Source organism: Chiloscyllium plagiosum, unplaced genomic scaffold, assembly GCF_037043375.1.
Source record: "Chiloscyllium plagiosum isolate Xiang-an unplaced genomic scaffold, Cpla_swu_hap1 HiC_scaffold_28, whole genome shotgun sequence".
NCBI classification, from domain to species: domain Eukaryota; kingdom Metazoa; phylum Chordata; class Chondrichthyes; order Orectolobiformes; family Hemiscylliidae; genus Chiloscyllium; species Chiloscyllium plagiosum.
In genome coordinates, this window is record NW_028270166.1 from 52,720,065 (window position 1) to 52,745,688 (window position 25,624).

The following is a 25,624-nucleotide window of genomic DNA, read 5'->3' on the forward strand; positions in this document are numbered from 1 at the left end:
AGGTAAGTCCCTTTTAATGTGTGAAATATACCCCGGTCCTCTCTCTCTATCTCGCCCGCCCTGAAAATGCTCTCCCCATCTCTGCCTTACACAAGGACCATTCCCTTTGACAGTCCTTGGTTTGTGCCACTCTCCCCACTGACAGCTCCCTCCCCCAGGAACGTTGCCCTGCAACAGGAAAAGATGCAAAACCAGGCAGGGCCCCAAACAGTCCTTCCAGGTGAGACAGAGCTTCACCTGCCTCACTTCCAACCCAGTTTACTGCATCAGGTGTTCCCGATGTGGCCTTTTCTACTTTGGGCAGACCGAATGTAAACTTAGGGAATGGTTCGCCGAGCATCACAGCCAAATCCGCAGGGGCCGACCGACCTCTCAGTCACTGCCTATTTCAATTCCTCTAACCATTCCCTTTCCAACATCTCCATCCTCCCAGTCACTGCCTATTTCAATTGCCCTAACCATTCCCTTTCCAACATCTCCATCCTCCCAGTCACTGCCCATTTCAATTCCCCTAACCACTCCCTTTCCAACATCTCCATCCTCCCAGTCACTGCCCATTTCAATTCCCCTAACCACTCCCTTTCCAACATCACCATCCTCCCAGGCACTACCCATTTCAATTCCCCTAACCATTCCCTTTCCAACATCACCATCCTCTCAGTCACTGCCCATTTCAATTCCCCTAACCACTCCCTTTCCAACATCACTAACCTCTCAGTCACGGCCCCATTTCAATTCCCCCAAACATTCCCTTTCCGACATGACCACCTCCAAGGCCTCTGGTTTCCTCGAACAATCCAAAGAAGTGCAGATTGAGTGAATTGGCCATGGTAAGTTGCCCATCGTGTTCAGGGATGTGAGGTATGGGGCATTAGTCAGGGGTAAGTGTCAAGCAATAAGGGAAGGGAATAGGTTTGTATGGGATCCTCTTCGGAGTGTTGGTGTGGACTTGTTGGGCCAAAGGACCTGTTCCCACACTGAAGAAATTCTATAAATGCTACAGAAATGATCTGGAAAAGGGCACTGTTGGAATGATCAGCAAGTTTGTAGATGACACAAAGATTGTTGGAGTAGCTGGAAGCATAAGGGACTGTCAAAGAATGCAGGAGGATATAGATAGACTGGAGAGTTGGGTGGAAAAGTAGCAGATGGAGTTCAATCCAGACAAATGTGAGATGATGCATTTAGGCAAGTCTAATTCCAGAGCAAATTATACAATGAATGGAAGAGCCTCGGGAAAAGTTGATGGGCAGAGAGATCATGGAGTGCAGGTCCATTGTTCCCTGAAGGTTGCTGCACAGGTGGATAGAGTGGTCAAGAAGGCATATGCTATGCTTGCCTTCATCAGATGTGATATTGAGTTGAAGAGCTGGAACGTCATGTTAAAATTGTACAAGACATTGGTTCAGCTGCATTTAGAATGTTGTGTACAGTTCTGGTCACCACAATACCAATAGGATGTGAACACTTTGGAGAGGGTGCAGAGAAGGTTTACGAGGATGTTGCCTGGTATGGAAAGTGCTAGCTATGAAGAGAGGTTGAGCAGGTTAAGATTGTTTTCGTTAGAAAAAAGGAGATGGGGGAGGACCTGATTGAGGTCTATAAAATCATGAAGGGTACAGACAGGGTAGATAGAAATAAGCTTTTTTCCCGGATGAAGGATTCAATAACGAGAGGTCACACTTTCAAGGTGAGAGGTGAAAAGCTTAAGGGGAATACAGGCGGCAAGTACTTCACACAGAGAGTGGTGGGTGTCTGGAACGTGTTGCCAGCAGAGGTGGTAGAGGCAAGCACGGTAGATTCATTTTTAGATGCGTCTGGACAGATGCACGAGTAGGTGGGGAGCAGAGGGATACAGATGCTTAGGAATTGGACAACAGGTTTAGACAGTGGATTTGGATAGGGTCAGGTTTGGAGGGCTGAAGGGCCTGTTCCTGGCCTGAAAATTTTCACTGTTCTTCTCTTTGTTCTTTATAACTATAACTAACATCTCATCTTCCGCCTGGACAGCCAAGAGCCCGGAGGACTCACAATTGAGTTCTCCAATTTCAAAAATTCTCCCTTTCCAACCCCTCCCCATCCCTTCCACTCGTCCCTGCCACCAACCGGATTCAGTCCTCCCATTGACCAATCAGGTTGTACCTTTGACCTGCCTTCACCTATCCCCACTTCACCACCCTGCCCCCACCACCCCCTTTCTCTGCAGCTCCCCCGACACCCCACCCGCAGTTCTGAAGAAGGGGTAGACCTGAAACATCGATATCTCCACCTCCAGATGTTGTCGGCTTGCTGTGTTCTTCCAGCCACCTGCTGGGTTGACATCTTCTCCCTGTTTATGGTGTCTGGGCTGATTCCCTCAGGGAGACTCAGAATTCCATGGAATGAACCATTTCAGCTGATCTGGCAATGTCTTTATTCAATTTTCTCATTGTTGTGACAGCACTCTACAAGCTCTCACTCCTCCAGTTAGTCCCACTCCCTTGTCTTCTTCTCCATGTTCCCACACCACATTCTCCATTAATTAATTATGTTTCTGTCTTTAATATGAATCTTTGTGTCCCTCTGTATCTTTCCCTGGCCTTGGTTTATCGCTCCACAGTCTATCGAGTGCTGCCATTGTGAAGCTCAGAAACAAGAAAAAGGTTTGTGTCGGGCTGTTGCTCACTTCCCGGTGTGCCCCATGTGATGCTCCATGTGGGACAGGGGGCTACAGCAGCTTTGACACACATCCTTGAAGCTTGGTCTGTGCCTGTCCACTGAACGCCTGTGTTTGTCCCTTTCAGCTGATCGTGCGGTCAGTAACACGGGGAAAGCCCTCGAGTATTATTGTAAAGGAGCAGGTGTCTGACTTGTAGCTGAGGGGCTTCTGACTGACTCCTGTTATTGAAGCGTTAGTGGAGGTGCTGGGGATGGTTTGCTGGAGGTTGTGCTGTGAGCTGCCTCAGACATTCAGGGAGACCTGAGGATTTGGTGACCCAACTCTGGATGGAGCCTGGGGACTGTAGTTACAGCATCTGGGTCTGTAACATGAACAACAAATGGAGCAGGGGCTGGAGAGAGGGGCAGCTCTGAAACCACAGAGTGAGTGTGGGTGGGGAAAGGGATCTGCTGTATCCACTCCAGGTTTTCCAAGAACAGCTTCCCAAGTGACACTTAACCCAGGAGCAGGGTGTGAGGGGACCCTGATTGAACAAGGAGCTGGTCACAGAGCAGTGTCACCTCCTTCAACACGACCTGCAGCTTCACACCAGGGGAGGACGGTGCTGCCAGTGGCTGTTAGGGTCACAGCTTCATTCAGCTTCTAGGATCCGGAACATTCCAGGCAGGCGTGGGGGACATATCAATCATCTCCCAGTATGGATCTCCCGCCATTTGGTGACGGAGGATATATATGGCGGATGAGGTGAATACAATGTTTCCTCCATCAGCAGGGAGCTGCCAGGGCTACCCTTGTTTTCCCAGTACTGTGGGATTCCCGATGGTGTACATGGCTCTGCAGGGTCCCCATGTCAATGGGGAGAGTTAGAGGAACTGAAGGACCTCTCACTCCATTAATGGTGTAGTGTGACCATGCACAGTACATCATGTTGGTGAATACCCACTGTCCTGGCAGCAGCCACAGCCTCTTCATTCAGAAGCAGTCAGCCATTCCCATCATCTTCAGGTCCCCACGTAGAAAGAAAGGATGGTGTCTCAGATGAGGCCACCCCCTTTGGACACGGTTCAACGCACCCTGCCCCTCACCACTCCCCACCGCCAACCAACCACATCAAAATATCCCATGTATACTGAGAGCAATGGGCCCACTGGGAACATCAGGGAGCAGACCATCAGGGAGATGGAGCAACACTTCCGATGTTTGAACTAGGTCCTGCAATCTCCCTCCATTTAGGTAATCTATGGCCTTGTATCCTTTCTGAAAAATTCACAGGTTCACAGTTAGCCACGCTACATTCCATCTGCCAAATGGTTATTTACTGCTTATCCATTTACAGATCCTGCACCTCCTCTTGATAACTTTGTTTCCTTCCTATCTCAGCAACATCGCTGAATTTAGTGAGAATTCATTTGTTCCATTTATCTAAACCGTTGATATAATTTGCAAATAGATGAGGACCCAGCAGGTGTCTGTGCAGTCATTATTTTCTGTTAAACTGATAAAGACTGATTTATCCCACTGGATGGTGTCTTCAATATGAGGCTGAGCCTTTCCCTACATCAGGACTGTGTGCCGGCTGGTGTGGAGGCAGGAGATGTCCATCATCAGGCACTTTCCTTGACCATCTTTGACCTGTCACCATGAGAATTCTTGGGTTCTGGAATTAATGTTGGGGAATTAGAAGGTAACTCCTTTCTTGACTGTACAGCATGGTGCCATCACCATCGGTGGGTCTGTCCTGCCGTTGGGACAGGATATACCCAGGGATGGTGATGGGGCTGCGTGAAACATTACCCTTCAGGTTTGATTCTGTGTGTAATGGCAATGTCAGACTGTTTCCTGCCTGGTCAAAATGAGGAATAAAGGTGACAATGGAGCAGGGAATAATGGCTTAAAAAGCTGAATGAAAGACCGCCATCTGATTACACATTGTATCTTCAAAAATGATTTAGGAACTCAATGCAAACATTGAGGTAAATGGATACAATTTAATGACATCAGAGAGTCCTTGCTCCAGGGTGTCTGATATTTGGAACGACCTTTTATATTTGTAGATCTCCAAGTAAAAGTTGACATCTGTACGATTGTAAACAGAGAATCTTACTGTGGTTCTGTTCGCCGAGCTGGAAGTTTTTGTTGCAAACGTTTCGTCCCCTGGCTAGGCGACATCATCAGTGCTTGGGAGCCTCCTGCGAAGCGCTTCTTTGATGTTTCCTCCGGTGTTTATAGTGGTCTGTCCCTGCCGCTTCCGGTTGTCAGTTTCAGCTGTCCGCTGTAGTGGTTGGTATATTGGGTCCAGGTCGATGTGTTTGTTGATGGAGTTTGTAGATGAATGCCATGCCTCTAGGAATTCCCTGGCTGTTCTCTGTCTGGCTTGCCCTATGATAGTAGTGTTGTCCCAGTCAAATTCATGTTGCTTGTTGTCTGCGTGTGTGGCTACTAAGGATAGCTGGTCGTGTCGTTTCGTGGCTAGTTGGTGTTCATGTATGCGGATTGTTAGCTGTCTTCCTGTTTGTCCTATATAGTGTTTTGTGCAGTCCTTGCATGGTATTTTGTACACTACATTGGTTTTGCTCATGTTGGGTATTGGGTTCTTCGTTCTGGTGAGTTGTTGTCTGAGCGTGGCTGTTGGTTTGTGTGCCGTTATGAGTCCTAGGGGTCGCAGTAGTCTGGCTGTCAGTTCTGAGATGCTCCTGATGTATGGTAGTGTGGCTCGTCCTTTTGGTTGTGGTATGTCCTCGTTTCGTGGTCTTTCTCAAAGGCATCTGTTAATGAAGTTGCGCGGGTATCTGTTTTTGGCGAATACCTTGTATAGGTGTTCCTCTTCTTCTTTTTGCAGTTCTGGTGTACTGCAGTGTGTTGTGGCCCTTTTGAATAGTGTCCTGATGCAGCTTCGTTTGTGTGTGTTGGGGTGGTTGTTTTCATAGTTTAGGACTTGGTCTGTGTGTGTGGCTTTCCTGTGTACCCTTGTAGTGAATTCTCCATTCGGTGTTCTCTGTACCATCACGTCTAGGAATGGGAGTTGGCTATCCTTTTCTTCTGTGAGTGTGGCGTTGATGATCCGGTGTGTTTTTTCTATTTCCGTGTTTTTAATGATTACAAACGTGTCATCGACATATCTGACCCAGAGTTTGGGTTGAATTTGTGGTAGGACTGTTTGTTCTAACCTTTGCATAACTGCCTCTACTATGAATCCCGAGATTGGTGATCCCATGGGTGTTCCGTTGATTTGTTCGTATATCTGGTTGTTGAATGTGAAGTGTGTTGTGAGGCACAAGTCCAGTAGTTTAAGTATGCCGTCTTTGTTGGTAGGTTCAGCGTCCTGTTTTCTGTTCTGTATGTCCAGTAGGTTGGCTATTGTTTCTCTGGCTAAGGTTTTCACAGACTACTGCGACCCCTAGGACCCATAACGGCACACAAACCAACAGCCACGCTCAGACAACAACTCACCAGAACGAAGGACCCGATACCCAACATGAGCAAAACCAATGTAGTGTACAAAATACCATGCAAGGACTGCACAAAACACTATATAGGACAAACAGGAAGACAGCTAACAATCCGCATACATGAACATCAACTAGCCACGAAACGACACGACCAGCTATCCTTAGTAGCCACACACGCAGACAACAAGCAACATGAATTTGACTGGGACAACACTACTATCATAGGGCAAGCCAGACAGAGAACAGCCAGGGAATTCCTAGAGGCATGGCATTCATCTACAAACTCCATCAACAAACACATCGACCTGGACCCAATATACCAACCACTACAGCGGACAGCTGAAACTGACAACCGGAAGCGGCAGGGACAGACCACTATAAACACCGGAGGAAACACCAAAGAAGTGCTTCGCAGGAGGCTCCCAAGCACTGATGATGTCGCCTAGCCAGGGGACGAAACGTTTGCAACAAAAACTTCCAGCTCGGCGAACAGAACCACTACAACGAGCACCCGAGCTACAAATCTTTGCACAAACTTTGAAGAGAATCTTACATCAAATCTTCCAGTTTTTGGCTTAATCTTATTGTTTCAGTACACAAAGTGCCAGTTGAGTTGAGTTTGGAGAGAGATTTTCACAATGACGCTGAGTGGATTTCACCAAACCTAATGGACAGAAGGGCCTGAGTGATGTGGCTTTTTATGACCCTGTCATATTCTCAAACTGATATTCTCCGGAACATTCTCTAACCAATATTCCTCTGGAACAGTCTATGACTGACATTCGAGGAGAAAGTGAGGTCTGCAGATGCTGGAGATCAAAGTTGAAACTTTATTGCTGGAACAGCACAGCAGGTCAGGCAGCATCCAGGGAACAGGAGATTCGACGTTTCGGGCACAGGCCCTTCTTCAGGAATCTTTCCTGAAGAAGGGCCTGTGCCCGAAACGTCGAATCTCCTGTTCCCTGGATGCTGCCTGACCTGCTGTGCTGTTCCAGCAATAAAGTTATGACTGACATTCTCCAACACATTATATAACTGACATTCTCCGGAACATTCTATAAATGGCATTCTCTGGAACATTCTACAAGTCACATTCTCTGAACATTCCATCACCAACATTCCCAGAATATTCTATTATTGACATTCTCTTAACACATTCTGTAACCAACATTCTCTGGAACATTCTATAAACAGCATTCTCCAGAACATTCTCTGACCCACCTTCCCTGGAACAATCTATAACCAACATTCTCCAGAACATTCTTTTACCAACATTTCTAGGAAAATTCTACAGCCTACATTCCCCGGAACATTCTGTAACTGACATTCCCCTGCACAATCTATATCCAACATTCTCTTGATCATTCTATAAGCAACATTCTCCAAAACATTCTAAAACTGACATTATTTATGAACAGCCGGATGACATTTAATTGAAAGAAGATAAATCCCCAGGGCAAAGATCCCATTCCACGGAGGAGGAAACACTGTTTCGAAGTCCCTCAGGCAGTTAAAGGGCTTTCCCCTACGTTTACATTTCTTCAACTCAGAGAATCGATCAACCACAATTTAGACTAAAAGACAGAAGTTTCTAACGTCCGTTTGTTTTCAAGGAACTGGGACAGAATCCTTCAGGACGGCAATGTTTACTCTCTGTCTTCGGAACTGTAAAGAAGTGACCTGTCTGCTTTTGAGTGATTGAGTGTGTGGGAATGTTCTAGAAACCATCGGTTCTTATAGATGCATGTCTGTGTGTTTAGGGAGGGAGGGTTTCTTCTGTATTAAATCACATTTCTGTCAGTAATTCAGAATTTACCATGTGTTATTCCAGCTACAACTACATCAATAAATTTCTGAACATTTCATTTTGAAAATCTCACTCTGGTCTCAATGAATTGTAAAATATCCTTCAACATGAGAGATTCACAAGCTGTGATGCTCTCACCACAGAAAAGATCATCCACTCATGTAGTAGCATGTCGAGACCATCAGAGGGTGGCATTGTATCGCATTAAACACAATCTGTTTGGGCGGGGGAGGGGGAGGGGGAGGGGGAGTAAAAGAGACTCAGTCTTTCATTTATCACTTTTTCATTCATTCATTTATTCAAACGTGGCTCCAGTCCCATTGTGCAAGATAGGGGACTCTGCGACCCCCCATCAGGCACTCTGCTTCCCTTCCCAAGAACAAAGACACGGAGGAGTTCGTCCAAAACTATTTATTCAATTCTGCAGAACCGGGTGTGACCTCAATGGCTTCCCACGAGGCACACACACAGATTGTAATCCCCGCACGTTATATACATGTAGGAGTGGGCGGGGCCTTCTACTGTCTCAGCCAATGAGTGTTAAAATTCCCCACTGTCCTCCTGATGTATGAGATTATTTGGTTATTCACCCAGCCAATCAGTGTTCGAGTTCCCCGCTTCTCCCTTATATGGATGATGACGTACAGCCGTGGTTGTGGGCGGTCCCTCAGCCACGAGGAAAGCTGTTTCCATTGTTCCATTCATGAAAATCTGGGGGAGTGTCTGCTCGTGTTTACTACAAGGTAGAGAAGACTAAAATGGTGGCTTTGTACTTACTATGTGCTTACTACAGCAGTTAATGATTTAAAAATTACACCACCCCCTACAAATCCCCCGTGTCTTTTCTTACGGTTTGTAATTTTTAAACTGGGAGTTTCTTCTCCAGGGCGTCCAATAGCTCCCGAGCTTGTTTATCAAGCTGCCCGTCTCTAATGCTACCCCCGCCCAAGAGGGATTCAGACTGTTCTATCTCGAGGTTCATCCTTTCGACCTGCCCATAAGGAACATCCCTCTTAGTAAGGGCGGTTTCGATCAGTCGCTGAGTTAATCCCCTGGCGCAGGGAATGATGCAACACCCGAGGGCAGTTAGTACCCCTGCCACCACTATACATGAGACGAGAAAGGAAACGACCACCCCCTTCCATTTACCGAACCAAGCTTCCAACCAACCCGTGAGGCCAGAATCGATGCCCGAGTTTTCGGCGAGTTCATCCGCCAATGTGGTGAGCCCATCCAGGGCGCGGGTGATGGACCCATCAGGGGCTGTGTTGTTGGGGATGAAAGTGCAGCACTGAGTGCCTATCATGACACAAACACCCCCCTTCTCTGCTAACATCATGTCCAGGGCCAACCTATTTTCCCACGCCATTCTGCTAGTGGCGTCTAGTTGTTCTGCTATTCCCTTCACTGCATCCCGAGTATAATTAATGAACCTCTGCTGATTGTAGTAAATATAATTAATCCAATCCACGTTCTTATTGATGGTAACCCACCAGAACAGTGACGACTCAAAACCCGCCGCTATCCGGTTCCTAGCCTTGTATTCGTCAGGAACACCCCTGGGGACCCCTATGGCATCTAAATATATGTTATCATCGAAAGAGGTCTCCAAAGCCCTTAGTTCTTCTACTGGAACGGGGTTGCTCTTGTTTTTCGAATGCCAGGGTGAATGGGATGGCCAATTGAACGATTGCACAAGTGCCCGCCCATTTTCGGGGCAGGGTCGGTCGCAGAATCCTCCCACCACAGTACCACCAGAGGTCTGCCCTAGGCACATGAATGTGGGAGTAATTCCTGCCCCCGGTAGTTTCGTTGACCAGCCGAATTGATCCGCTGCACTTGTCAAATGTCCCCACATCATTGTCCCATTGCAGTGCCGTCCGAGAGACGCAGGCTTGGTGCGTACCCGTTACCCCTGTGAATGATGGAGGGCGGGGCGCCCCTTTAGACCTGACGGGAGGAAACTTCAAACTTAAGGGTCGACAAGTGGGGTCGTTCCAGGCCTCTCGGTCCTGGTACAGCCTTACCATGCAGTCCAAGGCTTGTGGATGTTTCTCCCATCCCAGCGGGAATGGGACCACCTGAGGGTTAGGACGGGCACCCGTGCACACGTAGCAATCACTCTTTTTCATGCTCCTTACCGTATATTTGACCCATTCCATCCAGGCATTCGCCTCCCCGTATCCCGTTTCTATTTCAAAGGTCCTTTCCAAGTCCATCACCTCAATTATCCTAACCTTTTCCTGCTCATCGGGGGTGGATGAGGCCCCAGACTCAGCTTCAATGACCGTGATGGTTGTGCAGCACAGCTGCAACCCCTTCTGTCCTGCCTGGCCCCCAACCCTAATACCCAGGATCGTTCCATTAAGGCTCGTCCCGTTGTTCCCCAAGGTCTTTATGGTCAGGTAGAGTGGATTGCACTGATTCTGCTCACAATTCCGCCCAGGGGTGATGGGATCACGGACAATTGACACCATAGCCTGGACCCCGGGGGCCGGAGGTCTATTGATGCTTTCTTTGCCATGCAACTGTAATACTAACGTCTGACCCTGGAATCCCCTTTCTCTCTCTAGGTTACGCTTAGTCTGATTCAGTTCACTTTTAGTCGCACAGGGCACCAACCCACATAGGTCTAAACTAAGTGTCTGTGTTGGCTTGTTGGCGGGAACGGAGATGGAGAGCCACCGACGGTCCTCTGCCTGTTTTTTCCCCAGAGGCCGAATTGGGTAACACGCACACTATGACCCAGCCGAAGGATAATGACAAAGCAAGTTAACATACGATTGACTGCATTTTGTTGCAACACTCGTGTCCGGCCGGAGGACACAGTCCTTTAAACTCGCCAAAGTCCAATTAGTCTGTTCTCAGGGTCTCTGTTCCTTAGATGCCTCTGTCAGAGAGGTTTGTTCGTCCTCCGTCGGTTGTGGCACCGGTCCCTTAATCAGAGTATAATGTGTCCAGCCCTTTTCGGCCGTGCGGACAGCCGTTTCGGTCGTCAAAAGTACTAGGAAGGGACCGTCCCAAGTTGGTTCGAGGGTGCGTTGCTTCCAGCTTTTAATCAGGACCCACTGACCCGGCTTGACGGTGTGCACCGCAAACTCGAGGGGCGGCGTCTGTGCCAAAAGTCCCTGTTGGCGTAAACGAGATAGAGCAGACCCCAGAGCCACCACATATTTTTGCACAAACATGTCCCAAGACTCGAATAAGGGAGGTTCTCCCTTCGGCCCATGGAACGGGAGGCCAAACAGCATTTCGTAAGGGGAGACGCCCAAATCCCGTCTTGGCTGGGTGCGAATTTGCAACAGGGCGAGGGGTAGGCATTTGGTAACTGTCTTCAGGCCCTGCCTCCCTTCCCAAGAGATGGGGTATTGGCGCACTCTGACGTCGGGGCTCTGGGGCTTTAATTTTTCCTCCACAGGTCGAATTGCGAGCCCCCCCCGGTTCCCTTTGGCGACCAAAATCCTAGGGTCTATCTCTGTCAATCGGGACTCACTAAGGTAAGACATGGTAATGGCTAATTCTTCCTCTTCACCCACTCCTATTCGTAGACCGAAACGGACTATTAAATCCCGTCCCAACAACCCATAGGGAAGGTGCGGGAGGTGAAGGAGTTCCACTTGGAGCTCCTCCTCCTCCAGCCGCAAGGGTTGTGGTTCAAATATTCTTGCACTGAAAACCCCACCCTTTACTCCTGAAATGTTTAATGTTTTAGCCTGGAAGCCAACCCCCCTAGGATGGAGGGGGATTGAGGACCTGCCGGCGCCTGTGTCAACTAAGAAAGTAACATCTTGTCTAAATGGGCCCACCCGTAAATTTACCAAGGGTTCTTGGTAGGCCCGTGTTCCGATCCTCCCCTGACTTCCCTAATCCATTTGTTCGCGCTCCATTTCATACATCCCTTCTCGCTCCCTTTTAAAATCGGGACAATCCCTCTTGAAGTGTCCCAGTTTCCCGCAATGGTAACATCCGGCCGCCTGAGGCCGTTCGATTCCTCCTCTCCCACTTCTGCCCCGTCTCGCTCCTCTCCCTCTCCAACTTTTCCTCGACCTTCCTCTTTCCATCCCATAACCTTCTTCCCCCATTCCGGTGGATTTACAAGCTTCCCGTACGGCTGCCACCATCATTTTTGTCTTCTGTTTCTCCCTTATTACATCCCTCTGAACGTACACCGTCTGTGCTTCCCGTAATAATTCTGCAATATCTTTTTCAGCCCAATCCTCCACTTTCTGTAATTTCTTCTGAATGTCAGGCCATGACTTAGTCACAAAGTGCACCTTAAGCATGCCCTTGCCTATTTCCCCATCGGGGTCTAAACCTGAATACTTTCGTATGGACTCCCGCAAACGGTCTAAAAACTCACTCGGGGATTCATCCTTTTTCTGTCCAACTTCGAATGCTTTCGCTAAATTCCGCTGTTTGGGCACGCAGGTTTTGATTCCCCTGATTATAAGGTTTCTGAGGTCTGTCATATTAGCCCGTCCCCCCTCGTCATTATGATCCCACCGGGGGTCCTCTAAGGGGTACTTCTGCTCTCCACGCTGAGGGCCGTCCTGATGCTCCCTATCCCAAATGGCCATTGCACTATTCCGGATCATGACAATTTCATCGTAATTAAATAGTATTCTCATCATGGCCTGCAATTCGGCCCATGTGTATATACTGGGCCCCAGAAATTGATCTAATTGTGTTCCCACACTGACGGGGTCGTCCAGTAGATGGGGTAGTTCATTACGGAGTTGTCGGATATCCCCAGAATTTAAAGGTTGTACTATGAATCCGGTCCGTTCGTTCCCAAACGGCACCTCTCGTAAAGGGTTCATCTGTTCAACATTGTTAACCCTCTCAGCACCCAATCTCTCTTCTTGATCTCTCCGCATCTCAATTCGGGCTGATCTCCTAATGCCTGGGGTGGGCTCTTCTTCCCTTCCTGTGTCCCCCCCAGCAGGCTCTCCCTCACTGAGCATGACCTGCCGGGAACCGGGATTATCCGACGCAGGAGGGAGGTCCGCGCTGGACGCCTGGCCGTGCGCGGGTTGTACATACGGGGGCGGGGCAGAAGGGGGCAAACCGTCGGTGAGGACGTCCCAAGACTTCTGGGGCTTTCTCGGGTCTGTTTGGGGAATCAGAGGATAGAGACTCGTGGGGTCCCCACAGTCACTCGCCAACCAGGCGGCGGTGTATTTGCTCTCTTCTGGGTTAAACGGTTGTTTTCTGTTAACATATATATTTAGGAGTTGACACACCCAGTCTTCATCAGACCCATACTCGGGCCAAACTACCGAGGGGGCGCGGATAGGTTCTTTGGTCCATATAAAACAACAATATTTTATCATAGTCTCTTTCTTTAAGTCCTTTGTCCTACTGCTTTCCGTCCATAAACTCAATTTCCGACCCAGTGGACTATCGGGGGGTATTTCTTTTCCATTTACAGTCCTCCCTGACTTGTCCTTAGTGGACCTAAAAGTCTGATTTCCCATGGTCTATCTTCGGTCCTGGTCTTAAACACCTAAAGCATTTTCACAGATGACCGTCAAAACCACAATTTCCCGTGGTCTATCTTCGGTCCTGGTCTTAAACGCCTAAAGCATTTTCACAGATAACCGTCAAAACCACAATTTCCCATGGTCTATCTTCGGTCCTGGTCTTAAACACCTAAAGCATTTTCACAGATGACCATCAAAACCACAATTTCCCGTGGTCTATCTTCGGTCCTGGTCTTAAACGCCTAAAGCATTTTCACAGATAACCGTCAAAACCACAATTTCCCATGGTCTATCTTCGGTCCTGGTCTTAAACGCCTAAAGCGTTTTCACAGATGACCGTCAAAACCACGCGGCCAACAAGGAAGAACAAAAAAAATCTCTTACCTTGATCCGTGCACGGAGTTGTCTGGCCTTTTTAAATGTGTGTACCCCCGCATATAGTCACTAACCGGTCATCCCAGCACTCGTCCGTGTGTTCCTTTTCTCGGGATCCAAAATTATTTTAATGAGCCGGGTCACTCTCTGGGCCGACGGCTGACGGACCAAGCCGATCCAGTGAGCAGTATAAATATATACCAGACGCGTCTTTTTGTATCAGACTTGATCCACGAGCCGAAGAGAGCCCCGGCAATAATTATTGCATCCCGGACGAGCCCCCAATTGTGCAGGATAGGAGACTCTGCGACCCCCATCAGGCACTCTGCTTCCCTTCCCAAGAACAAAGACACGGAGGAGTTCGTCCAAAACTATTTATTCAATTCTGCAGAACCGGGTGTTACCTCAATGGCTTCCCACGAGGCACACACACAGATTGTAATCCCCGCACGTTATATACATGTAGGAGTGGGCGGGGCCTTCTACTGTCTCAGCCAATGAGTGTTAAAGTTCCCCACTGTCCTCCTGATGTATGAGATTATTTGGTTATTCACCCAGCCAATCAGTGTTCGAGTTCCCCGCTTCTCCCTTATATGGATGATGACGTACAGCCGTGGTTGTGGGCGGTCCCTCAGCCACGAGGAAAGCTGTTTCCATTGTTCCATTCATGAAAATCTGGGGGAGTGTCTGCTCGTGTTTACTACAAGGTAGAGAAGACTAAAATGGTGGCTTTGTACTTACTATGTGCTTACTACAGCAGTTAATGATTTAAAAATTACACCACCCCCTACACCATTGCACCGAGAGACAGATCCACAGGCACAAACACATAGAGACACACATTTGGAGATACACACCAATATGACAATTGTATCACTTTACACACAAAACAGACAGACAGAAAGAAAGGGGAGAGACGGGTGAACACCATTTCAATGGATTCACCCCCAGAACAACAGAGATCCCACTGCACAGTGACACAGACTTAGAGACACACTGAAAGAGAGATGCACACTAATACATACACTCATCTACAGCAGCTGATGTGCACACATTAACAAACAGAGCAAAGATAGATCAGCAGAGACAGTTCAGTACAGATATACACACACACACAGAACAAAGAAGATTTACAGCCCAGGAACAGGCCCTTCGGCCCTCTAAGCCTGAGCCGATCCAAATGTACTGTCTGAACCTGTAGGTCAATTCCGAAGCATTTGTATCCCTCTGCTCCCCAGCTACTCATGCATCTGTCCAGACACATCTTAAATGAATCTACCGTGCCTGCCTCTACCACCTCTGCTGGCAACGCTTTCCAAATGCCCACCAACCTCTGTGTGAAGTATCCCCCTTAAAATTTTCACCTCTCACCTTGAAAGCATGACCTCTCGTTATTGAATCCCCTTCATCCTGGGAAAAAGCTTGTCTCTATCCACCCTGTCTATACCCTTCATGATTTTGTAAACCTCAATCAGGTCCCTCCCATCTCCTTTTTTCTAATGACAATAAACCTAACCTACTCACCCTCTCTTCATAGCTAACGCCTTCCGTACCAGGCAACATCCTCGTAAACCTTCTCTGAACCCTCTCCAAAGCGTCCACACCCTTTTGGTAATGTGGCGAGCAGAACTGTACACAGTATTCTAAATGCAGCCGAACCAATGTCTTGTACAATTTTAACATAACTTGCCAGCTCTTATACTCAATGCCCCATCCAGTGAAGCCAAGCATACTATGCGCCTTCTTGACCACTCTATCCACCTGTGCAGTAACTTTCAGGGAACAATGGACCTGCAGTCCCATATCTCTCTGCCCATCAACTTTTCCCAAGGCTCTTCCATTCATTGTATAATTCGCTCTAGAATTAGACTTGCATCACCTCACATTTGTCTAGATTGAAAGCCATCTGCCATTTTTCCGCCCTACTCTCCAGTTTATCTATATCCTCCTGTATTCTCTGACAATCCCTTATTAGATTAGATTAGATTAGATTAGATTACTTACAGTGTGGAAACAGGCCCTTCAGCCCAACAAGTCCACACCGACCCGCCGAAGTGGAACCCACTCATTCCCGTACATTTACCCCTTTACCTAACACTACGGGCAATTTAGCATGGCCAATTCACCTGACATGCACATCTTTGGACTGTGGGAGGAAACCGGAGCACCCGGAGGAAACCCACGGAGAACGTGCAAACTCCACACAGTCAGTCGCCTGAGTCGGGAATTGAACCCGGGTCTCTGGCGCCATGAGGCAGCAGTGCTAACCACTGTGCCACCGTGCCGCCCAACTTTCTGCTTTCTGCTACACCACCAATCTTTGTGTCATCTGCAAATTTGCTGATCATACCAACAGTGCCCTCTTCCCGATCATTTATGTATATTACAAACAACAGTGGCTCCAACACTGACCCCTGTGGAACACCACTGGTCACCTTCCTCCACTTCGAGAAACTCCCTTCAACTACCACTCTCTGTCTGCTGTTGCTCGACCAGTTCTTTATCCACCTAGCGAGAACACCCTGCATACCATGTGACTTCACTTTCTCCATTAGTCTACAATGGGGAACCTGATCAAACGCCTTACTAAAGTCCATGTATATGACATCAACAGCCCTCCCTTCATCTAACAACTTGGTCACTTCCTCGAAGAACTCTATTAAGTTGATAAGGCACGATCTACCTCGCACAAAACCATTTTGCCTATCACTGATAAGCCCATTCTTTTCTAAATATAAATAGATCCTATCCCTCAGTACCTTCTCCACCACCGACGTCAGGCTCACTGGTCTGTAGTTACCCGGAATATCCCTACTACCCTTCTTGTACTGGGGGACAACATGAGCAAACTTCCAGTCCTCTGGCACATCACCTGTACTTAAGGATGCCACAAAGATATTTGTCAGGGCCCCAGCTATTTCCTCTCTCGCCTCCCTCAGTAACCTGGGATAGATCCCATCCAGTCTTGGGAATTTGTCCACCTTAATAACCTCTAACATACCCAACACATCTTCCCTACTGATGCCAACGTGATCCAGACTAATCAAACTTCTGTCTCGAATCTCAAGATTCATCATGTTCCTCTCCTCAGTGAACACTGATGCAAATTAATCATTCAGAATCTCACCCATTCTCTCAGGTTCGGCACACAGCCTTCTTTCAATATCTTTCTGTGGACCGATCCTTTCTCTAGTTACCTGCTTGCTTCTTATATAAGAATAAAATGCTTTGGGGTTTTTCTTAATTCTGCTTGCTAAAACTATTTCATGACCCCTTTTAGCCCGCTTGATTCCTCAATTAAGACTGGTCCTACTCTTCCGATATTCCTCCAGGGCCCGTTCTGTTCTTAGCTGCCTAGACCTTATGTACGCTTCCCTTTTCCTCTTGGCTAGTCGTACAATCTCTCCTGTCATCCACGGTTCACGAATCTTGCCTTTCCTATCCCTTGCCTTCAATGGGACATGCCTATCCTGCGCTATCCTTAACCTATCTTTGAAAGCCTCCCGCATCTCAAATATGGACTTCCCTTCAAATTGCTGTGTCCAATCCACATTTCCCAGCTTCTGCCTAATTTTGATATAATTGGCCTTGGCCCAGTTTAGTACTCCTCCCTTAGGACCACTCTCTTTTTTATCTACGAGGATTCTAAAACTTACAGAATTGTGGTCACTGTTCCCAAAGAAATCCCCCACCGCAACTTCTACCACCTGACCTGGCTCATTCCCCAGCACCAGGTCCAATATGGTCCCTTCCCTCGTCGAACTTTTGACAAACTCCTCTAGAAAACTCTCCTGGACGCTTCGTACAAATCCTACCCCATCCAGACCTCTGACGCTAAGTGTATCCCAGTCAATGTTGGGAAAACTAAAATCTCCCATCACCACCACCCAGTTGCCTCTACATCTTTCCATAATCTGCTTACTTATTTGTTCTTCTACCTCACGCTCACTGTTGGGAGGTCTGTAATACAGCCCCAACAATGTAACTGCACCCTTCTTATTTCTCAGCTCCACCCATAATGCCTCAGTATCCAAGACCGCCATAGTGTCCTCCTTTAGCACAGCCGTGATATCATCCCTGACCAGCAAACCAACTCCACCCCCTCTTTTACTTCTCTCCCTGTCCTGTCTGAAGTGTCTATATCTTGGAATATTTAGTTGCCAATCATCATACCCTTCCTTCAACCAAGTCTCTGTGATTGCAATAATGTCATACTCCCAGGCACCAATCCAAGCCCTAAGTTCATCTGCCTTACACACTATACTCCTTGCATTAAAGTAGATGCATTTCAGGCCACCAGTTCTTTTGCTCTAACCTGCTCTCTGCCGACTCTTCCCTTTATTAATGCTATCTTCATAATTCTTACAGTCTCCAGTCTCCACCTCGCTGCCTACTTGTTTTCTTTTCTGGTTCCCAGTCCCCTGCCACATTAGTTTAAAACCTCCCCAACAGCGGTAGCAAAAACTCCCCCAAGGACATTGGTTCCGGTCTGGTTCAGATGTAGACTGTCCCTTTTGTAATAGTCCCACCTTCCCCAGAACCGGTCCCAAGGTCCAACAAATCTGAACCCCTCCCTCCTACACCATCTCTCAAGCCACGTGTTCATCCTGCCTATTTTTTCATTTCTCCACTGGCTAGCACGTGGCACTGGTAGTAATCCTGAGTTCACTACCTTTAAGGTCCTCCTCTTTAACTTCTCTCCTAGCTCCCTGAATTCTTCTTTCAGGACCTCATCTAATTTCCTACTTATATCGTTGGTGCCTGTATGCACCAAGACAACTGGCTGTTCACCCTCCCCTTTTAGAATGCTCTGCAGCCGATCAGTGACATCCCTGACCCAAGCACCTGGGAGGCAGCATACCATCCGGGAGTCCGTTTTCAGCCACAGACCCGCCTATCTACTCCCCTCACAATACAATCCTCTATGACTATGGTCCTATGAGTCCTTTTCCTGCCTTTCTAAACAGCAGTGCCCACCACAATCCTGGCAACTGCTGCCCTCCTCCGGTGAGCCATCTCCCCCAACAATATCCAAAACGGTATACCTGTTTTGGAGGGAGATGACCGCAGGGGACACCTGCACTGCCTTCCTACTCTTTTTCTGTGTTGGTCACCCATTCACTGTCTCCCTCAGCAATCCTAACCCGCGGTGTGACCAGTTCACTAAACGTGCTAGCCACGATCTCCTCAGCAAAGCGGATGCTCCACAGTGAGTCCATCCACAGCTCCAGAGCCGTCATGCGGTCAAACAAGAGCTGCAGCTGGACACACTTCCTGCAAGTGTAAGAGTCAGGAACATCAGACACGAACCTCAGCTCCCACATCAAACAAGTGGCACATGCCACGGGTCTGACGTCCCCTGCCATTGTATTAGCTTTATATGAACTAACTGAAACCAAACAATGCACTTAAATAAATGGAAAAGAAAGATAAGAAATAAAAGCCTTATCTGAGTGGGTCTTTTTCTTCTGGTTAGAGGAGGGGGGTGCGGGAGGGAGATACGACACATGTTTAGCCACTGCCCAAATATAAATTAAGCCCATACCTTCCCGGCAGCCCTCGCTTCACTCCTCCTTCTCTCCCCGCCGCTCTGGCAAAATGGAGGCCTGACTCCCGCACAGACACACAGACACAGACACACGCACACAGACACATACACACAGACACACACAAACAGACACACACAAACAGACACAGACACATATACATGCGCACAGACACACACACAGACACAGCCACACACAGACACATACACACGCACACAGACACACTCAGACCCACACACAAACACATACATTCACACAGACACACATACACAAACACACACACAGGCACAGACACACAGACACATACACACACACACAGACACACAGACACACACGCACACAGACACACACAGACACACAGACACACACAGACACATATACACGCACATAGACACACACACAGACACAGACACACACGCACACAGACACACACACAGACACAGACACACACAGACAGACACACACGCACACAGACACACACAGAGATACAGACACACACGCACACAGACACAGACACACACAGACACAGACACACACAGACACATACACAGACACTGATACACACACACACAGACACATACATACGCGTAGAGACACACACAGACACACATACACAGAAACACACACAGACACACACACACACACACACACAGAAACACACACAGACATACACACACAGACTTACACACACAGACACACACTCAGACACACAGACACACACAGACACACACACAGACACACACGCGCACACATACATGCACACACACAGACACACACACAAATAAACACACACACATACATACACACACACATACGCACACACAGACACACATACACAGACACACACACAGACACAGACACACAGACACATACACACAGACACAGACACACAGACACAGACACACATGCACACAGGCACACACAGACACAGACACATATACACGCATGCAGACACACACTCAGACACACAGATACACACACAGACACACACAGAGACACAGACACACATACACAGAAACACACACAGACACACACACAGACACCCACACAGACACACACACACAGACATACACACACAGACACACACTCAGACACACAGACACATACACACAGACACACACAAACAGACACACACAAACAGACACAGACACATATACATGCGCACAGACACACACACAGACACAGCCACACACAGACACATACACACGCACACAGACACACTCAGACCCACACACAAACACATACATTCACACAGACACACATACACAAACACACACACAGGCACAGACACACAGACACATACACACACACACAGGCACACAGACACAGACACACACGCACACAGACACACACAGACACACAGACACACACAGACACATATACACGCACATAGACACACACACAGACACAGACACACACGCACACAGACACACACACAGACACAGACACACACAGACAGACACACACGCACACAGACACACACAGAGATACAGACACACACGCACACAGACACACACACAGACACAGACACACACAGACAGACACACACGCACACAGACACACACAGAGATACAGACACACACGCACACAGACACAGACACACACAGACACATACACAGACACTGATACACACACACACAGACACATACATACGCGTAGAGACACACACAGACACACATACACAGAAACACACACAGACACACACACACACACACACAGAAACACACACAGACATACACACACAGACTTACACACACAGACACACACTCAGACACACAGACACACACAGACACACACACAGACACACACGCGCACACATACATGCACACACACAGACACACACACAAATAAACACACACACATACATACACACACACATACGCACACACAGACACACATACACAGACACACACACAGACACAGACACACAGACACATACACACAGACACAGACACACAGACACAGACACACATGCACACAGGCACACACAGACACAGACACATATACACGCATGCAGACACGCACTCAGACACACAGATACACACACAGACACACACAGAGACACAGACACACATACACAGAAACACACACAGACACACACACAGACACCCACACAGACACACACACAGACATACACACACATACACACACTCAGACACACAGACACATACACACAGACACACACAAACAGACACACACAAACAGACACAGACACATATACATGCGCACAGACACACACACAGACACAGCCACACACAGACACATACACACGCACACAGACGCACTCAGACACAGACACACACACAAACACATACACACTCACACAGACACACATACACAAACACACACACAGACACAGACACACAGACACATACACACACACACAGACACATATACACGCACACAGGCACACAGACAGACACACATACACAGAAACACACACAGACACGCACACAGACACACACACAGACACACAGAAACAGACACACACGCACACAGACACACACAGACACAGACACACACAGACACATATACACGCACACAGACACATACACAGACACAGACACACAGACACAAACGCACACAGACACACACACAGACACAGACACGCACGCACACAGACACACACACAGACACAAACAGAGATACAGACACACACGCACACAGACACACACGCACACAGACACATACACACGCACACAGACACTGACACACACACAGACACATACATACGCGTAGAGACACACACAGACACACATACACAGAAACACACACAGACACACACACAGACACACACACACAGACATACACACACAGACATACACACACACACACAGACACACACTCAGACACACAGACACACACACAGACACACACAGACACACACACGCACACATACATGCACACACACAGACACACACACAAATAAACACACACTTACGTACACACACACACATACATGCATACACACACATGTACATAGATACACACACAAACACGCACACAGATACACACGCACACACATAGAAGACACACACACACGCACACACATATACACGCATGTACACAGATACACACACACATTCACACACAAAGATGCATACACACAGATTCACACACACAGACATGCACGCATGCGCCCACACACAGATACACACACAGACACACATGCACGCGCGCACACACAGATACACACACACAGATACACATACACATGCACACACACACACGCACACAGATACACACACACACATGCACACAGATACACACACACACCGATAGACGGTACACTGGCTCACACACTCATAGCTACAAATTTGCAGAGATAGTTCAATTGAGATAGACACACAGACAGTTACAGGGAGAGAATCACATGCAGGCACATTTATATACTCAAACATACAGACCAACATAGATTCATACACATACAAAGACAGCAATAGACACAGACTGAGGTGCGGATGTGCAAATAGACCTTTACACAGACACAGACAAACACACAGAACCATACACGTACAAACGCACTCACACACTCAAACACACAGACACATATTGTTATGGACCAGGCCAGACTACCTCAAAATATATTGAGAAGGTAGCTTAAGCCCTAACTTTTTCTTATTTTAAAGGCAGATGAGAAATCAATATTCCAGGTGTGATGCAGCTGGTCAGATCACTCAGCTTTCAGCAAAACAGAATTTATGAAAACACAACAGAATAACAAAAGAAAATCAAATTTAGAATAACATCATTACTAGAAAACTTAACTATCCAGATACAGCAAATTAACGAAGGATCTGTTCCCATCCAGACATCCCAGAACACACACTTTAGCAAAATAGGTAAACTGAAACAGATTCTTGCAGGCAGGAGGGAACAACATCCAAAGAAATTCGAGAGCGACAGTAAGTTAGGATTCTGGACTCCAGCATCTTGTGACTGCCACAGCTAAACCAAACTGGAAAGAAAAAACCTGTACTGAGAGAACTGGCCACTCCCCTGCCATTGTTAACCTCGGCTCTTTCAAGCCCCTTCAACACCTCCGTCTTTACAACCTCTCTTCTCCATGTCGTGCAATTGAGGAACTGCATAGGTATTAACAAAATCATAGTTGGAGTCATGTACAGGCCTCCAAACAGTCGTCAGGAGGTGGGGCGCAAGATACAACCGGAGATGCAAAAGATTTGTAGGAACTGCAAAGTTACAGTGATCATTGGGGATTTCAATATGCAGGTGGACTGGGAAAATCAGGTTGGGAATAGTTCGCAAGAAAGTGAATTTATGGAATGTCTATGAGATGGCTTTTTGGACCAACTTGTGGTGGAGCCCAGTAGGGAACAGGCAACACTGGATTTAGTGATGTGGTATGAAGCAGACTTGATCAGGGAGCTTAAGAGGAATGAATCCTCAGCAGGCAGTGATCATAATATGTCTGAAATTACTCTGCAATTTGAGAGGGAGATGATAGAATCAAAGGTAACAGAATTACAGCTGAATAAAGGCAACTACAGAGGCATGAGAGAGGAGGTGGGTAGAATTGACTGGGAGAGGAGTGTATCAGGAAAGACAGTGGAACAGCAATGGCAGGAGGTTCTGGGAGTAACTCAGGAGACACAGCAGAGATTCATCCCAAGGGAAAAGAAGCCTGGTACAGGGAGGAAAAGGCAACCATGGCTGACTAGGGAAGACAGGGATAGCATAAAAGTGAAAGAGAAAGCAGATCATTTGGGGAAGGTCAGTGGGAAACCAAAGCATTAGAAACTTGCAAAGACCAATGGAGAGCAATAACAAAAGAAATAAGGAGGGTCATGATGAAAAATGACGGTAAGCTAGCCAGACATATCACGCAATACCATAAGACTTTCTTTCGACAGATAAAGGGCAAAAGAGAGGAAGACGTGGACATTGGGCCGCTGGCAAATGACACAGAAAGATAGTGGCAGGGAAAAGGAAATGGCTGAAAAATTAAATAATTATTCTGTGGCAGTCTTTATTGTGGAAGACATGATTAATATCCCAAAAAAATCAAGAGAGGGTAGGGACAGAGCTCATGTGGTGGCCATCACCAAAGACATCAACTTCATCAATCCTGATCTATTCCAGCCTGTTTCCCAGCTTCTTAAAGTTCTCATTCACAACAAGGTCCCTTTCCTTAGTGAAAATGAAGCAAAAATCTCATTTAAGGCTTCCCCTATCTCCTCAGATTCCACACATAAGTTCCCTATCCCTGACTAACCCTACATTCTCTTATTCCTCACATATGAGTAAAATGCCTTTGGGTTCTCCCTAATCCTTCCTGCCAAGCCTTTTTCATGACCTCTCCTGGCTCTCCTCAGTCCATTTCTGAGGTCCTTTCTAGTAAGCTGTAATCCTCTAAAGCTGTGCTAGATCTTTGCTTCCTCCACCTCACATAAGCTGTCTTCTTCCTTTTGACAAGAAGCTCCCCTGTTCTCGTCATCCAAGATTCCTGAATCTTACCCCTTCTTGCCTGTCAGTGGACAAATTTGTGCATCACTTGCAACAACTGCTCCTTAAATACTCTCCACATGTCTGTTATACCCTTTCTGTGGAACAATTGCTCCCAATCTGTACTTCCCAACTCCTGTCTGATAGCATCATAAATTCCTTTTCCCCAATTAAATATCTTCCCTTGGTAACTGCTCCTTTCCCTCTCCAAGGCTATGGTAAATGTGAGGCAATTGTGGTCACTGTAACCAAAGTGTTTCCCAACATGAGACCGGACATCTGTCCTGGCTCATTGCCGAGCACCAATCCAAAATGGCCTCTCCCCTCGTCGGCCTGTCTACATACTGAGTAAGGGAACCCTCCTGAACACACCTGACAATAACAGCTCCATCCAAAACATCTGAACTAAGGAGGTTCCATTCGATATTGGGAAAGTTGAAGCACCCATAACAACAACAACAACTCTGTGACATCTGCCAGCCGGTGAGTTCATTGATCTCTCTACTGCTATTAGGGGGTCTGTAGGAAACTGCTACAGAGGTGACTGCTCCCTTGCTGTTCATACTGACTCTGTAGACAATACTTCCACAACAGCCTTCCTTTCTGTAGCTGTGATGCACTCTCTGATTAGCAATGCTGCACCCCCTCCTCTTTTTCCATCCTCCCTGTTCTTTTTAAATGTTCTAAACCCTGGAACATCTAGCAACCATCCCTGCCCGTGTGAAACCCACATCTCCGTTATGGCCACAACATCATAGTCCCAAGTACTGATCCACGCTGTCAGTTCATCACTCTTATTTCTGACACTCCTGGATGTACTGGCCCTGGAGTCTGTTCAG

General features: G+C 47.5%; 1 protein-coding gene across 1 annotated transcript in view; it reads right to left on the reverse strand.

Moving 5' to 3' along the window:
* The window catches only part of LOC148142757 (uncharacterized), a 32,677-nt gene extending 11,355 nt beyond the window's left edge, over positions 1 to 21,322 (reverse strand). The window contains exons 1-3 of the mRNA XM_087976210.1: positions 20,943 to 21,322; positions 20,187 to 20,496; positions 19,627 to 19,999 (exon numbers count right to left, since the gene is read on the reverse strand). Coding sequence (XP_087832336.1) covers positions 19,627 to 19,999; positions 20,187 to 20,496; positions 20,943 to 21,322 — 1,063 coding nt within the window. The remainder of the gene's footprint in view (positions 1 to 19,626; positions 20,000 to 20,186; positions 20,497 to 20,942) is intronic.
* Positions 21,323 to 25,624: the final 4,302 nt, after the last annotated feature.